The sequence below is a fragment of the Cervus canadensis genome, chromosome 10 (genome assembly GCF_019320065.1).
Source record: "Cervus canadensis isolate Bull #8, Minnesota chromosome 10, ASM1932006v1, whole genome shotgun sequence".
In the NCBI taxonomy this organism is placed as follows: domain Eukaryota; kingdom Metazoa; phylum Chordata; class Mammalia; order Artiodactyla; family Cervidae; genus Cervus; species Cervus canadensis.
This window is the reverse complement of record NC_057395.1, coordinates 7,342,491-7,359,104: the sequence shown is the minus strand read 5'-3', so window position 1 is coordinate 7,359,104 and position 16,614 is coordinate 7,342,491. Positions and strand designations below refer to the sequence as shown.

At 46.5% G+C, this 16,614-nt stretch overlaps 2 protein-coding genes across 3 annotated transcripts in view; one reads left to right on the top strand and one right to left on the bottom strand.

Moving 5' to 3' along the window:
- ITIH5 (inter-alpha-trypsin inhibitor heavy chain 5) overlaps positions 1 to 9,005 on the bottom strand; it is an 88,079-nt gene extending 79,074 nt beyond the window's left edge. For both annotated transcript variants that reach the window (XR_006271531.1, XM_043479254.1), the window contains exon 1: positions 8,786 to 9,005. Coding sequence is in view for 1 of the 2 variants with exons in the window: in XM_043479254.1 (XP_043335189.1) it covers positions 8,786 to 8,875 (90 nt within the window). In the remaining variant the exon portion in view is untranslated. The remainder of the gene's footprint in view (positions 1 to 8,785) is intronic.
- On the top strand, positions 8,911 to 9,696 carry LOC122448368 (extensin-like). Its single transcript, XM_043479628.1, has 3 exons — positions 8,911 to 9,048; positions 9,156 to 9,413; positions 9,541 to 9,696. Exons 1-3 carry the CDS (start codon positions 8,911 to 8,913, stop codon positions 9,694 to 9,696), a joined length of 552 nt encoding a protein of 183 aa, XP_043335563.1.
- The last annotated feature ends 6,918 nt before the right edge of the window (positions 9,697 to 16,614 follow it).

Below are 16,614 nucleotides of genomic sequence, written 5' to 3'. Positions count from 1 at the left end.
AGGATTAGAAGTGGAAATTACATTAATGTCATCTTCATTGTTTTTAATTAGGAATTCCTGACCCCTTTTATTGTTTGAGAGCTTTCCTGTCCCCTAATAAGAACCTGGAAGCGGGGGATAAGGACAGGTAACCGAATCCAGCTTAAAGTCAAGGAGGGTTCTGAATAGTAACCTCAGAGCATGGGCCCCAAATCACAGACTTATGAGATGGCTCAGATAGGAATTTCTACTCCTTCCAAGCTGAGCTTACTTCTCCAGCGCCAGAACAGATGTCCAGACCACAGTATTTAATAAGAGGTATCAGCCACGATCTTTGCCATGAAGGACCATACTACCTAACTTCAAAGAAAATACACTCAGGAAAACTCACCAGATGAGGTAATTTTTATAAGTTACAAAGAAAATGGGAAAAGGGGAAGCATTACACTCTCAAGTGACCACGAAAGGCTTTACGATGGAGGGATGGCTTGAAGTAAGTGTGTAGGATGTTGGTTGGAAGTGGAATAAGAGGGGAAGACAAATTTAAAGAGAATCAAGTTCAATATGAGAACCATGCTGAGAAATCGCTCATTATCTGTCTCTTCAACTCACATGGACCAAGCAGCATTCACTACCAGAACGTGCATGGGTGGCTGAAGACTGCCTTTGCACCAGGAATGCAGCAATAAGCCCACCAGAGCTGGGGGACTGAAATCTCCATCTATCCCACCATCAGATGGTCCAACTACAGGTGAAAAACAGCTTAATGTTCATCATCTGGATAAAAGAGATGGTATTTTCCCCCCAGGATCAATCACAGGGTTGGATCAGGATCAGGAGGGAAAAGAAAGCATTCCAGAAAGTCCACAGATGGGGAAGGGCGTGGGAAGGGAGGAGAGGAGTGAAACCTACTTCCACCCAGGGTGAGGGGTATTGGAAATACGCACAACACACACATTCCCTTTAGGGATGGGTGCTTTCACGACCTGGGTCCACTGAACAAGAGAGAGAAAGGCGTGGTTCAAGGGATGGGGTTCCCTCATTCCTCCCGAGCTCTGCCACCAGCCCCGTCGCTCTGGGCTCCATCACAGAGCCAGGAGTGGCTGCTCTGAGGCCAGGCTCAGCCACACACCCTCGAACGGCCGGAGACATGAGCGCCTAGTGGGCTCTATGCCAGGAACGTATCTACCCATTGGCCTGCACCTCCCGAGGACACTCTGAAGCCAAGACCAGGAACTCAGGAGTCAGCTGCCCCAGAGACCTGGCCGGGACCTGACGCTGACCCCAGGGCGACAGGCTGGACGGCACAGGAGATGCCGCCCGTCACCTGGGCTGAGGACAGTTAGTCTTCCAACAGCCCCATTCCGGGAATTCTCTATCACCCGCACAAAAGTTCTCTTTCAGAGAAATGGGGCTGCATGTTGTTCAGCTACGAGCCACGCGCCATGTGGGATGCTCATAACCTCAGCAATGGGAGAAGAAACTTCATTGGGGTGTGGCAGTGGTGGGGGGGGGACTGAAATTTCAAACAATTTCCAGGCAGCTGGGAAAATAATAACAAAACCTAAACCAACCAGCTTTAGGTGAGACAGCCTGTTGCTTTCAATCTGTGAGAAACAAGGGACATGGACCTGGCTTGTGGGAAGATAATGAGGAGGTCGGGGACCCTCCCACCAGAAAAAAAAAGCTCAGGTCTCCATCCTATGGCTAACCAACCCTCTGTTCCTTAGATAGTGAAAGCTTGCAGGGGGCTTCCCTGGTGGTCCAGGGGTTAAGACCTCGCCTTCCAATGCAGGGGGTGTGGGTTCAGCCCCTGGTTGGGGAGCTGATATCCCATGTGCCTCATTGCCAAAAAACCAAAACATAAAACAGAAGCAATATGGTAATAAAGTCAATAAAAACTTAAAAAGAGAAAGCCTGCAGGACTTCCAGCTGGACCTCTGACAGCATGTGGGCAGGGCTCCTTTACGTTAGAGCATCCAGGACTTCGGGGGAGAGTGTGTTAGGAACAGAAGGTCACACAGGACTCATTGCTCAGCTCTTAGGACTCCCCCCTCTTCTCCCAAGCCCCACCCCTAGAGAAACCAGACATAGCTAGTTCAGAAGTAAGCCAATCTCTGGAATCTCTCCCACAATATCCTTCTTCCCCATCCAGCCTTACGACTCCACTCAAACAATCACAGCCGTGCACACAGAGGAGATATGATTGAGAGCTCTGGAGCTCACAAGATCTTGCCTTGACTTTATTTTTCAAAGAATTAAAAAAAAAATGTCTTGATTTTCTGTGTTTTCCCAAATGCAAAGTGGGAGATTATAAAAGTTAAAAGTGCAGAAATGCTCAGTTCGGGGACTTAGAAACAGATTACCATAATGAATGTGGTACCTGCAGCAGAGGCTACTTCACACACTATCTGTGTACCAGGAGATACAAGTTAAAGTTGTCCTTAAACAGACCACATTGAGTTGTAAATATGAAAGTGGTGCAGTCTTTGGAGGAGTCACTGAGAGCCCAGCTTGGCATTCAGGGCACCTGGGTTCTAATTCAGGCTCTGAAATATCCCCTGGGGCACATCACTCCCCCTGGGGGGATTTGCAAGGTTCTTCTCCTGAAGGGGAAGCTTGCTGAGGCTTTCCTTGCAGTGGTAGGGATTCAACCAGGCTGTTCATAAATAATAAAAATAGCTAATGAGACCTGAGTGTTACTATATGTAAGTGCTTTGTCTGAATTAACTCATTTCATCCTCACAACAACCAGAAGAGCAGAGTGGGTTGATTATTTTTTATTTAATAGTTGATTATTACAAGAGAGTTCCAGAAAAACATCTATTTCCACTTTATTGACTATGCCAAAGCCTTTGACTCTGTGTATCACAATAAACTGTGGAAAATTCTGAAACAGATGGGAGTACCAGACCACCTGACCTGCCTCTTGAGAAATCTGTATGAAGGTCATGAAGCAACAGTTAGAACTGGACATGGAACAACAGACTGGTTCCAAATAGGAAAAGGAGTACGTCAAGGCTGTATATTGTCACCCTGCCTATTTAACTTATATGCAGAGAACATCATGAGAAACGCTGGGCTGGAAGAAGCACAAGCTGGAATCAACACTTGATCTTAGCCAAAAGGCCGAGAAGCAATATACAAGCTGGAATCAAGATTGCTGAGAGAAATATCAATAACCTCAGATATGCAGATGACACCACCCTTATGGCAGAAAGTGAAGAAGAACTAAAGAGCCTCTTGATGAAAGTAAAAGAGGAGAGTGAAAAAGTTGGCTTAAAGCTCAACATTTAGAAAATTAAGATCATGGCATCTGGTTCTATCACTTCATGGCCAATAGATTGGGAGACAGTGGCTGACTTTATTTTGGGGGGCTCCAAAATCACTGCAGATGGCAATTGCAGCCATGAAATTAAAAGACGCTTGCTCCTTGGAAGAAAAGTTATGACCAACCTAGAAAGCATATTAAAAAGCAGAGACATTGTTTTGTCAACAAAGGTCCGTCTAGTCAAGGCTATGGTTTTTCCAGTAGTCATGAATGGATGTGAGAGTTGGACTATAAAGAAAGCTGAGCACAGACGAATTGATGCTTTTGAACTGTGGTGTTGGAGAAGACTCTCGAGAGTCCCTTGGACTGCAAGGAGATCCAACCAGTCCATCCTAAAGGAAATCAGTCCTGGGTGTTCATTGGAAGGACTGATGTAGAAGCTGAAACTCCAATATTTTGGCCACCTGATGCGAAGAGCTGACTCATTGGAAAAGACCCTGATGCTGGTAGGGATTGGGGGCAGGAGGAAAAGGGGATGACAGAGGATGAGATGGTTGGATGACATCACTGACTCAATGGACATGAGTTTGGGTAAACTCCGGGAGTTGGTGACGGACAGGGAGGCCTGGCGTGCTGCGGTTCACGGGGTCGCAAAGAGTCGGACACGACTGAGCAGCTGAACTGATTATTACTCAGAAGCTGATGAAAGGTAAGCCTTAGGATCCCTAACTTGCACAGTCCCTTAATAATGATGATATTGGGCTACCTTAGTGGCTCAGTAGTAAAGAATCCGCCTGCCAGTGCAGGAGACATGGGTTCAATCCCTGGTCCCAGAAAATCCCACAGGCCACAGGGCAACTACGCCGATTTGCCACTACTACTGAGCCTGCTCTCTGGAGACCATGCTCTGCAGCAAGAGAAGCCACCGCAGTGAGAAGCCCTCGCACCAAACTAGAGAAAAGCCTGAGCAGCAATGAAGACCCAGAGGAGCCAAAAATAAATTAAATTACACACACACAAAAAAAAGTCTGATTAAAAAAAAATTATTCTAAAATTATGTTGCTTGTCAGTCTGTCAAAATGTGTCATTTGTTGTGATTTATCATTCTAAATAACTGTTCAAGGGCACTCAAAGCCAGTGCACTGGGATGACCCTGAGGGATGGGATGGGGAGGGAGGTGGGAGGGGGTTCAGGATGCGGGACACACATATACCCATGGCTGATTCATGTCAGTGTATGGCAAAACCCACCACAATAAGGTAAAGTAATTAGCCTCCAATTAAAATAAATACATTAATTAAAAAAAAAACTGTTCATTTTAGCACAGAATTTTGTCAAGGCTTTGCCAATTTTATAAACTTGACTCCCCTCTCAAAAATTTAGATCCACTCCTGCCTACGAGGTAGCAACCATTAACAATGCTATCTTGTAGATGATGAAAGAGATCCAGAGATGATAAGTTACTTGCCCAAGTACACACAGCCAGTAAGCAGTGGGATCCAGATTTGAACCCAGGCAGCCTGATTCCACTTGGAATGCTGTTAACTAAATACTTTATCACTTCTTATAATTTTTACATGGAGCTCCTAGAAAACTCTCCGTGACACTCAATACTTGATAGCTACTATTATACTGTAAATTAAAAACTGTTTTTGCAATAATGGGAATGCAGCTCCATCCTTATTTAAAGAAAGCGTATCAATTTGAAAGCAGACTGATTTTATACAAGACATTTGCTTTTAAAAAAAATTGCAGTTTATTTTATTTTAAAAAATTATTTATTTATGGTTGCGCTCAGTCTTCATTGCTGCACAAGCTTTTTTCTCTAGTTTCAGCAAGCAGGGGCTACTCTAGTTGCGGTACGCAGGCTTCTCATTGTATTGGCTTCTCTTGTGGTAGAGCATGGGCTCTGGGGAGTGCAGGCTTCACTAGTTTCAGCACATGGGCTCAGTAGTTGTAACTTTCGGGCTCTAGAGCACAAACTCAATAGTTGTGGCCCAAAGCATGTGGGATCTTCCCAGACCAGGGGTGGAACCCTCATCTCCTGCATTGGCAGGTGGGTGCTTTACCACTGAGTCACCAGGGAAGACCAAGACTTGCTTTTTAATATTAATTTCCTGAAAGATGCTTTCAAAGCTCTATCAGTCTCAATGTGGTCCATGCATTGCCTGCATCAGGACCATCGGGGTCCCATCCAAACCTAGTGGATGGAAATTGATGGGAATAAGGCTCAGGAATCTGAATTCTTAAAGAGCCCCTGAGTATCTTTGTGCAAGATGAAGTTTGAAAACCACTGCAGATAGTAGGTTTATTACACTATGGATAATACTCTTTATAGATGAGCTGTGGGGTAAGAAAGGTCTTTAATCTAGCATATATTAGTAATATTAAAAAATATTATCAATCAAAGATAAGTAATAGGAATTATAAAGCAAGCTAACAGGCAAATTTGGGTACATTAAATTTCACAAATTCACTGACGTCTAAAAATTGTTTGTGCTCAGTTTCTCGGTCATGTCTGACTCTTTGCCATCCCATGGAGCTCAACAGGCTCCTCTGTCCATGGGATTCTCCAGGCAAGAATACTGGAGTGGGTTGCCATTCCTACTATTTCCTACTCCAGGGATCGAACCCAAGTCTCCTGCATCTCCTACTTTGGCAGGCAGATTCTTTACCATCTAGCCACTTGGGAAGCTCTGAAAGCTGTTCACCAAATACCACATGTGGAATTAAAATATGACAAATGAACCTGTTATGAAACACCAACAGAGTCAGGGACATAGAGAATAGACTGATGGTTGCCAAGGGGGAGGGGGGTGAGAGAGGGTTGGATTGGGAGTTTGGGGTTAGCAGATGCCAACTATTAGCTATAGACTGGATACACAATGAGGTCTTACTGTACAGCACAGGGAACTATATTCAATATCCTGTGACAAATCATAATGGAAAAGAATACGGAAGAAGAATACGGGACTTCTTTGGCAGTTCAGAGATTAAGACTGTGTTGCCAATGCAGGGGGTCTGGGTTCGAGGTGTGGCCAAAAGATTAAAAAAAAAAAAAAAGTAAAACAAAACAAAAATAAGTCACAGTACAGTGACCCAAATCAAATTATATAATAAAAAAGAAGGTACATATATATAACTGAATCACTTTGCCATACCGCAGAAACTAATATAACCGTAATTCAACTACAATATGATAAAACAAATTTTTAAAAAATGGTTCACATATAATTTTGAAGGCCATAATTATTGAGACCACAGCATTAACTGCATTGCCAGGCACTGTTCAAAGTATATTAATTAGTCTTCAGAATCCTTTAATTAAGTAATCTAGTCACCCCCATCCTCAGGATGGGTAAATAGAGGCTCGTAGATGTCAATTAGGGCTTCCCAGGTGGCGCTAGTGACAAAGAAACTGCCTGACAATGCAGGAGACACAGGGTGGCTCCCTGGGTCAGAGGGCATGGCAACTCACTCCACTATTCAAACCTGGAGAATCCCATCGACTGAGAAGCCTGGTGGTCTACGGTCCACAGGGACGCAGAGTTGGACGTGACTGAAGTGACTGAGCACGCACACAGATGTGAACTAACTCTCCAGTAAGTGCAGAGGCAGGATTTAAACCCAGAAGTCTGGTTCTGGAGGCTGTGCTCTCAAGTCCTACATCTTATACACACAATTTTTTTTTTTTTTTTAAGAGGGTGGGGATAAAAAGGTAAACTCACAAATTTTCACAAAACTTTATATTCAGAGTTTTTTTTTTCTGATTTAGTCATTTTCCAGAAGAATAAACGGTGCCTTGGGCTGACGACAGCATGAAATCACTAACATGGGCCAAACCCGCGTTCTTATAAGCAGGGAAGTTCAGTGTTAAGCCTACTTGGACTTGCAGATGTCAGAGCTTTAATCCCTCCTCTTAGCTCATAAACAGAATCTTTGTTTCAGTGCTTCCCACATCTTCTCCCTCCACCCCCTAAAAAGTTTTCGGATCGTTACCCTAAATTCCTTCCCTCAGCACTTCAGCTGCCCAAGCCTAAGAGCAGGCTCCAACATCAACTGCTGACCATTCCCAGCACTTTTAGATGTATTACCTACCCAACCCTCATCACTCTGTTTTTTCCCACTTTGTACAAAATTGGAGATTCAAGCACTCAGGACTGTGCTCGGCATCACAGAGCTGAAAAGTGCCTGAGTCAGGAATTGAGCCCCAATAGCGGGCATCAAGCCCCCGTCCTTAACCAAAACATTTACCATTTCATATACCACAGTATACGAGGCCCTTTAAACAACTAGCAGCTGGATTCTTACAAGTATGCTCAAGAGGAGGCGTGTGTCCTGCTGTAAGGGACAGGGAAGGAAGGCACAGAGAGGCAGAGAGGAGCCTGTCCGGGCCACACAGCTATAAAGGGCAAAGGAGAGACCAGCCTTGCTCTCTGGATGCCAAGCTTGCACATTCCTCCTCCACCACACAGCCTCCTGGAATTCTTATGGGTTATTCCTCATGGCAGTCCTACAAGAGAAGAATCGTTCCATTTTGTAGATAAGCACATCCTTAAGGGAGAGTTGACGTGAAAGTAACCATGGGATGGTTAGGCAGATTCTGTTTTCCAGATTTGCCTTCAAACCAAGGCGCTGAGAAAGGGGTCAGAAAGTATACCTGCTTATCTCTTCTTCTCTTCCTGCAAAAGCATGCTTTCAGCTAAACAATTTAAATACATGTGTGCAAACAGCACCAGGAGATGCAGAAATGCACCGTCTACGTTAATCAGGACAGAGCCCTTTCTCCCTATAAGGTCTATGCATAGATAACTGTGGGAACCTGTTCTATATTCTTTCAAGAGCCTTCCTATCCATCAGACATTGTATTTAGAGTTCATATTTGCAGGTTTCATTCACTTGTGAGGTTAAACCATTTAAAAAATCCTGGCAGATACACAGAGTATTAACCAGGGGAACTGAGACCCTTTGGTTCTTCGTCTGCCGCCCATCATTTGGCCACCTTTAAGCTGCTAAAGCATTAACAGATGAAAATGATGTTCTCCCGGTTTTCAGGTGAGCAAAGCGGAGGCTTCCACGAGTTTAGAACATTTCCTAGACGTGCTCTCTCTCTGGAACAAATGGAAACCAACAGTAACCTGCCAACACTCTACCGCACAGGCGCATCTGAAAGAACCTTGCAGTTAACTTAGGATTCTGGCTCAGAAATGAACAAAACCAGCAGAAACCCGCGCAGGTAACAGAAGCCAAGAGGTTTGGTTCCGCAGGACTTTGAAGTGCAGACACAGTTCTGCAAGAAACTTCGTCAGCCAGACTTTCTCATGAGGGAACAGTAGATGGGGAAGCTCCCAAGCAGAAGGCTGGGGACGGAGAGAAGGGGGGACGCTGTGCCAGGACATAGGGGTGATCCCACCCTCCCTCGCGTCCCCTCGCGTCCAGTAGCCTGTCCGGCAGCCACGCGCCCGAAGGCGGCGGTGGGAAGAGACTGCAGCCGGCGCCCGGGGCCCGCCTGGAGCCCCCTAGAACTCCACTTACTTGATCCGATGTGTCCCCCCAGCTCGTCGCCTCTTCCAGCAACCCGGCGCAGAGCGGCAGCGCAAAGCAGAGCCCGAGCAGCGGGAGCATGGTGAGGCCGGGCGGCTGCACCGGGACGCTGCGGGATGCGCGGATACAGCCCGGGACTCAGGGCTGCGCTCCGTGGTGCAGACGCGCGCGGCCGCGCCTCGCGCTCCGCCCCGCCCCCTGAGCCCTCAGGCCCCGCCCCTGAGCCCTCAGGCCCCGCCCCCACGCCCATTCGGGTCCCGCCCCCCGCTCCTTCCGACCCCGCCCCCGCCCCGCCCCCTGAGCGCTCCGGCCCCGCCTCCGCGTCCCGCCACGCCCCCTGAACTCTCCGGCCGCCCCTGAGCCCCTCCTGTCTCGCCCCCACGCCTATTCGGCCCCGCCCCCGCGCCCCTCCGGCCCCTGCGTCCCGCCGGCCCCTGCGCCCCTCCGGCCCCTGCGCCCCTCCGGCCCTGCCCCCCCGCGCCCGGCCGCGGCTCCTCACCCCTCGCAGGTTCAGACTCCTCACTCCCGCGAGGCCCGCCCCCGGTCCGCTGCACCCACGCCGGGTGCTCCCAGCCCAGAGCGCACGGTTCGCCCCCCATCGCTCGTCGCCTTCCCGCCAGTACCTTCAGCAACCCCGCTCCTGCCCCGCCCCTCCCTCGCCTTCTCCAACCAGCGCTGGGGGCACCTGCCACCACCTGCAAGCCCCTCTCCCGCTCCTTCGTGAATTCGCGCCATTCCTGTCGCAGGAGGACACGGTAAGGACCAACCTGACCCTCCGCCCCTTCACCTGCTATACAGACCCGGCTCCCCCGCCGCATGTATACCGCCCGCCCACTTCCAGTAAACAGCATCTCCCACCTGCTGTGTGCCCCACCTCCACCATTCCCACACCTGCCACCTGAAGGCATCAAGAAACCTTCTTCTGGGAAAATGGTGCGTTCCCCTTGACATCCAGCACTGATGCTTTCAAGCCCGGTTGAGGGAATGCTAAGTGGTCTAACGCAGAAAGTACCTGCAATGTGGTCAGTCCCCTTTTATATGGCTCTGGCGTAGAGGAACAGAAAGGAAGGAAGCTAGAGTTGTCACCACGTCATAGTACTTCTGATTTTTTTGGTTATTAATCATAAAAATGAATATCACTGTTATCATAGTTACAGACTATTGGCCATGTTTCTCTCCTGTCATAGGAAGAATTATTAATAATCTGCCAACCATTCACCCACCCGCCTTTTGGAGTCTGGGCTCCATCTTTGTACCTGGCAGATGCCCAGTGATCTGGAGCTGCTTGTTTCCAAAAGGCAATCACCTCAAAGACACTTAAAAAAAATTTTTTTGTCGTGATATTTGCTGCTAAGTCACTTCAGTCATGTCCGACTCTGTGCGACCCCATAGACGGCAGCCCACCAGGCTCCGCCATCCCTGGGATTCTCCAGGCAAGAACACTGGAGTGGGTTGCCATTTCCTTCTCCAGTGCATGGAAGTGAAAAGTGAAAGTGAAGTAGATCCGTCCTGTCCATCTGCTAGGACTCTCCATCTACTCTAGGCTGTGGCGCTGGTTCATTGTTACATTTGTTTTATGGCAACTTTGACCTAAGGGATCAGAATTTCCTTGAGGGCCCCAAGTTTTCTTCCACAAATTGTAACATTGTGCTCAATGCATGCCTAGCCTTTAAGGAGCATTTGATAAATGGAATTAGGGGACAAGAGGCCTGGTGGGGCGTGGAGCTAGCTGTGCTGGCAGGAAGACTGCTGGGCTGTATTCTGAACTTGGTCACTTTCTAGCTAGGAGACTTGAGAGAGTTTCTGAACTTCCCAGTATTTACAGAACTTCCTAAGCTTCTGAGTGACATCAGAGCATCTGTGTGACCAGATGGAGATGGTCTTTAAACCTAGGCAGGTGTCATACAAATAAAACCAGTGAGAGGTTTCCAAAACTCTCCGTAAGCATAGGTGATTATTTTTATTAGCCTTTTCAGTCAGGATGAATAAATTAATGATCCCCCTTCAAAGGAGCCAAGGTATCCCCACATATGTCCTTTGATGCCAGGAGTTACTGGTTTTGCTGTGTGAGACCATCAAGCTCAAAGAACCTCAAATTGGAAAAAACCTAAAACCCAGTCCCAATGTTTCCAATGAGACATGTAAGGGGTTTGCCAGGACCCATTCTCCAGTTGAACACAGATCTCCAGTAGGGACCCACGTGTTCACAGATAGGATCTGGGTGCAGGGCTCAGCGGCAAGGGGGTCTCAGTACAAGCGTGAAGTATCTGCTGGTCAGGGAGGCCCCCGGGCTGGCTCCCGCCTGGAATTGGCTCCCGTGTGTGACTGAAGGATGGCGCAAGGGTTCCAGGATTTTAGAATCAGGCTCACTGGAGTTAGGGGCTTTCCCCTGGTCCCCCACGTGAGACCACCAGTGGATGGGCCTGGCTAGTGTAGCCAGGGCAGAGAGACTGAAGACGGAAGGCAGGCTCTGCAGTTGATTTCTTTTCTTCTCCCTCGAATTTACCTTTGGTGGCCTTCTGGTCCCTCTATCTAGCTGCTCTGATATTCAGGCTCCTCCTCCGCGCCTCCCCCCAGAGCCCACCTTACCCAGGCTTGTTTCTGAACATCTGCAAGGCCATTGTTCTCTTCTGGGCCAGCTCTTTCCCACCTCCTCTGTCTCACCTTTTTATCTGCTTGTATGGCCTTGTGATTCTCCTGAACCCTTGACAGCTTTGCATACTCAGGACAGTTTCTCTGTTTTAGTTCCTTTTTTTTTTTTTTTTTAATCGAAAGATAGGGGGAGAGAATGGATTCCTTTTGGCTTTGCCTCCACGATTGCTCAGGGCCCTGGTATCTTGGGAGTCGTGTGGCTGCTGCTCAGTCACTAAGCCGCGTCTGATTCTTTGCAACCCCACGGACTGCAGCCCGCCAGGCTTCTCTGTCCTTCCCTATCTCCCAGAATTTGTTAAAGCCAATTTTCACCTGTTTATAGATGGTGACTCTTACCCAGCGAGATTTGTGAGAGGGGAAGCAGAGAATACAGTTTTCCAATTTCCTTTGATTGATGATTTGTTAAATATGTCAGCACTCATGGAGTGTAGCACAGCATATTCTATTTGAATTTTCTGCTTACACATTTGAGACCCTAGATAGACTTGATTTGCTCATGGGCAAGGATTGTCTCAGGCTCTTATATCCCCAGTCTTCCTGGAATAGAGTCGATGTGCAGTGTGTTTGATGGATTGGAAGAATGTGTATCTGTGTCATGACCCCTGTGCTAGCTGTGTGCCATGATATGTCAGGAGTTCTAGACGTGACCCTGGAAGAATTTAACCATTTAGATATGAGGGTGGAACTCACAGTGTAGTTTGAGCTCAAGGGTGAGATGCTAAGTGGAGAGGAGGGTGAGATTGTGACTGTGGTCTGGGATAATTAGAGGAGGCTTTGGGGAGGAAGAAAAAAATTATTCTTTGCATGAATCAGACTTGAAAGCCAGATGGAGAAGACAGGGTGTTCAGGAGACAGAAGAAGGAGAGGGTGCAAGCGTGGAAAAGGCTTTAGACATCGTGGAAAATTCACAAAATGCTGGGAAAAGGTCCAAGTTTGGGGAGTTACCCATAGAATGTTCTTGAGCTAGTCGTCTGCAAGTGCAGATCTGCCAACTTTTCCCATCAAGCTAACTTTTTAAAAGAACTGTCCTTTTCTTCAAGATTTCTGTCACTCCCATCATTGATGGTGTCTCTCTGGGTCCTTGGGGTGGGAGGGTGAGAAGAGTATGTTCCCAGGGGGCCATATATATATATATATATATATATATATACATACATGGAAGAATAGGTGGGTGGAGGAGGCGGTGAACCAGAGCCTCAGGAAGGCGTTGAGAGGAAAACATGCCCAGTTGATTCCAAAATTCTGCCTACATCCCCCACAAACATGGTACCGTATGCCTAGGTGGTATAAAAATTACTACTATTTCAGTGACCCATACTTACTGCTGTTATTAATACTATAGAGTGAGTAGTTAAATATGCTTTTTTGAACAATTCTTTCACATTAATAAAACTTTAAAAAGTAATTTTTGCTTGATAAATGTAAGTGATCTAACCTAATGTAAGCAAAAAGTACAAGTGCAAATCAAATGAACTTGAAATGTCAGTGCAGCTGTGTAAAAGTGAGCAACCAGTGACAAATCAAGTAAGGTGTTCTTAATAAACCGTTAGAGTTAAATGAGGTGGCTTGTTGCCAGATGCTGTCTTGATTGGTTACCATGTTTGGGATTCTGATGGAAATGTTTACACAGCCAGGAAATTCTCAGTGTAAATTAGGCTCAACAAACATTTCATGTGATGCATGCACGCATTTGAGAAGAACATGTATACTTTTTAAAATTTTATTTTATTGAAGTCTAGTTGATTTACAATGCGTTAGTTTCTACTATACAGCAAAGTGAGTCAGTCAGTTACATTCTTTTTCAAATTCTTTCCCGTTTTGGTTTATCACAGGATATTGAGTATAGTTCCTTGTGCTGTAGAGTAAGACCAGTTCATTTTTAACTTAGTGCTCTCAAGGTATGTATGATGGGGAAGGAAAACTATCAGAGCAGTGTCTTCTAAAATTCCGATTTGGGGTCAGCAGTGGCTGAGTTCCATCTCATCTACTCACCTTCATCTTTCTGAGTTTTGTTCTCTTTAAAAAAATTGTTTTATTGGCATATAGTTGATTTACAATGTTGTGTTAGTTTCTGCTACGTGATTCAGTTATACATATATTCTTTTTCAGATTATTTTCTCATATAGGTCATTACAGAGTATTGAGTAGAATTCCCTGTCCCTGTTGGTTATCTATTTGCTGTGTAGTAGTGCATGGGTATCTTAATTCCAAACTTTTAGTTTATCCCTTTTGATAACCATAAGTTTGTTTTCAAAATCTGTGAATCTTTTTCTGTTTTGTAAACGAGTTCATTTATATAATTTTTTAACCTTTGGAAAATGTTAAGGATTATAGGGAGTCATACATTTTTTTAATATTCCTGAGGTCATCCAGAGGCACAGTGATCATGAGTTTTGCCTTATTTTCTGAAATGCACACACTCACACAAAAAATCAAAGCCAGCTCCTCACTCTTCAGCATTAGCTGTAGATGCTGTCTTTCCTTTCCTGTGTTTGCATTAACGAGTATATCAAAGCCATGCAAATGGTGCTGAAGAAATATTTGTTGGTTGAGCAATAGTCTGTTCCTATAGAAGTGCTCACTAAACATCGAACAAGCTCAGTGAAAAGTTAGGAATTATTCTTATCTTTTGGAAAAAGACCCGGATGCTGGGAAAGATTGAGGGCAGTAAGAGAAGGGGGTGACAGAGGATGAGACGGTTGGATGGCATCATCGACTCAAATGGGCATGAGTTTGAGCAAGCTCCGGAAGATGGTGAAGGACAGGGAAGCCTGGCGTCCTGCAGTCCTTGGAGCCGCAAAGAGTCAGACACGACTGAGCGACTGAACAACTTGCCTTTTGGAAGAACGCCTAGAACCACAGGAGATGTCCTACTTTTCTGGGGTTTAGCCTGGGACCACAGAAGACTTGCAACAGCACAGAGGCTTCGCTGATGCTGCGACACAGATGAGGGATCAGCCTGCCCTGGTGCCTGACTGTGAGTGCCCCGCCTGGCTTTTTCTTTGTCTTGAGGCTTGGAGGATGGAGAAGCCCACAAAGCCTGGAGTTCATCCACAGCATGCGTTTTCTCCCTGACGACCTGCCAGATCCTTTCCAGAGAGGGCTTGGGAGGTGTCCAGAGACCTTCCCTGAGAGCTGCAGGTGTCCCTCTGGAAGGGTTTTGACTCAAGCAAAACAGTGTTGGTTTTGTGGTTGGTGCCAAGAGATAGATCACACTCCCTGAAATCAAGACTTAACAACAGACCTGTCATCGAGTTCTTTGTCCGAGGCTCACAGGCTTGCTGCTTGGCTGGTGAGGGAGAAATTTTCTTGTCTGTGTAACACACGCTACAGGTATGACTTTCACAGGTGTGCGTTTGCTGAACCAAATATGTAATCCTGTCCCCCGTATCTCAGGGTTACCTCCATACTGAGTTCCTGTCCTCCTGTGTAGGATGGACTTCACTCTTGCCCATTCATGATAAACCATGCATTGTTGCTCTTTAGACATTAAGTCATATCCGACTCTTTTGTGACCCCCATGAACTGTAGCCCGCCAGGCTCCTCTGTCCATGGGATTCTCCAAGTAAGAATACTGGGGTGGGTACCCATTTCCTTCTCCAGGGGATCTTCCCAACCAAGGGAAAGAACACAGGTCTGGTGCATTGCAGGCAGATTCTTTACCTCTGAGCCACCAGGGATGCCCCCCTCTTACGATAGTCACCACCTTTATTTTTGATCTTCCTTATCAAAAATGAACAAAATCATTCTTTCTTGGCTTACTCTATCAATGAGGCATGACGTCTTATCTAATAGAGAACACCATTTGCCAATGAAATCCTACTATACGGGGTCATTTCTCAGCTCTATCACTGATTATGTTATTTATCTTTCTAGTGGAGGATCTTTAAAAGATATATATATACATATATATGTATATATATATATATAGTCATGCTTTTACCATCATTTAAATGAAATACCAGTGTCATGCTAAGACTCATGAGTCTTGCTACGATAACTTTGTAACTGAATAAAAGAGGTACGGCCCCAACTTGCCTCACTTAATGCAACCACTTGCCAGTTCACGCTGAGTGTTGTACACGCCACGGCTTCTTTCTTCCTCAGGGCAGTCTCTAACACACAGATAAAAAGGTGACTTCAGGATGGCAAGGTCCTTTGCCAGGTGACAGAGTTGGAAATGGCGGGGCTAAGAAGTCCTAAATCCATGACTATGTGACCCGCAGAACAGCTCCGTAGCTGGTATTTCCTCACAAGGCTTCTGTGCTCTTGTTGACTATTCCATCTTTGAAGTGCAAGTGAAAGCTGGTCAGTCGTGTCCGACTCTTTGCGACCCCATGGACTACACAGTCCATGGAATTCTCCAGGCCAGAATACTGGTGTGGGCAGCCATTCCCTTCTCCAGGGGATCGTCCCAACCCAGGGAATGAAGTCTCCCAAATCGCAGACAGATTCTTAGCCAGCTGAGCCATCAGGGGAGCCATCTTTGCTACACTCTAAATTTTTAAAGTCATGAAATACATCATTGAAAATGCCACCGATTATGTATTATGATCTTGGAGTCTCCTTTTTATTTTTACACTGCCATGATTTTACCATTTTTTCAATAAGAATACCATTATATCCCCCTTGTACCAAGATTCTTGTTGAGATAATGTTGTCATCACAATAGGGAGGTATCATTTGCTATGACATATTTGTATTCCTGGAGAAGGAAATGGCAATCTACTCCAGTATTCTTGCCTTGAGAATCCTATGGGCAGAGGAGCCCGTGGGGTCACGAAGAGTCGGACACGACTGAGTGACTAACGCACACATTTGTATTACGCATCAATGATGTTTATCCCTGACGGATGCTCCGTGAACACGGACTGGTTTCCTGTGGCTGCTGTGACAGATGACCACAAACTTAGTGGCTTTAATGGCGCAAACGCATTCTCGTAAAGCTCTGGGAGTCTGAAGTCTAAGAATGGGTGGACAGGGCTATGTTTCTCCTGGGGCTGCAGGGGAGAATCGTTTCCTTGTCTTCTCCAGATTCCGGGGGTGCACGGGGCTGCCTTGACTCACGGGCCCACATCCCTCCAGCCTTTGCTCCTAGCCTCATGCCTCCTTTCTGACCCTGACCCATCTTTCTCCACTTTGTCTTACAGGGATCCCAGGGATCACCT

Excerpts from the sequence above, each read along its gene's own strand:
- LOC122448368 (XM_043479628.1), top strand. The coding sequence starts at position 8,911 with ATGCGCGGATACAGCCCGGGACTCAGGGCTGCGCTCCGTGGTGCAGAC. Across the intron at positions 9,049-9,155 it reads CCGCCCCCACGCCCATTCGG|CCCCTCCTGTCTCGCCCCCA; the intron begins GTCCCGCCCCCC and ends GCCGCCCCTGAG. Across the intron at positions 9,414-9,540 it reads CGCTCGTCGCCTTCCCGCCA|GAGGACACGGTAAGGACCAA; the intron begins GTACCTTCAGCA and ends TTCCTGTCGCAG.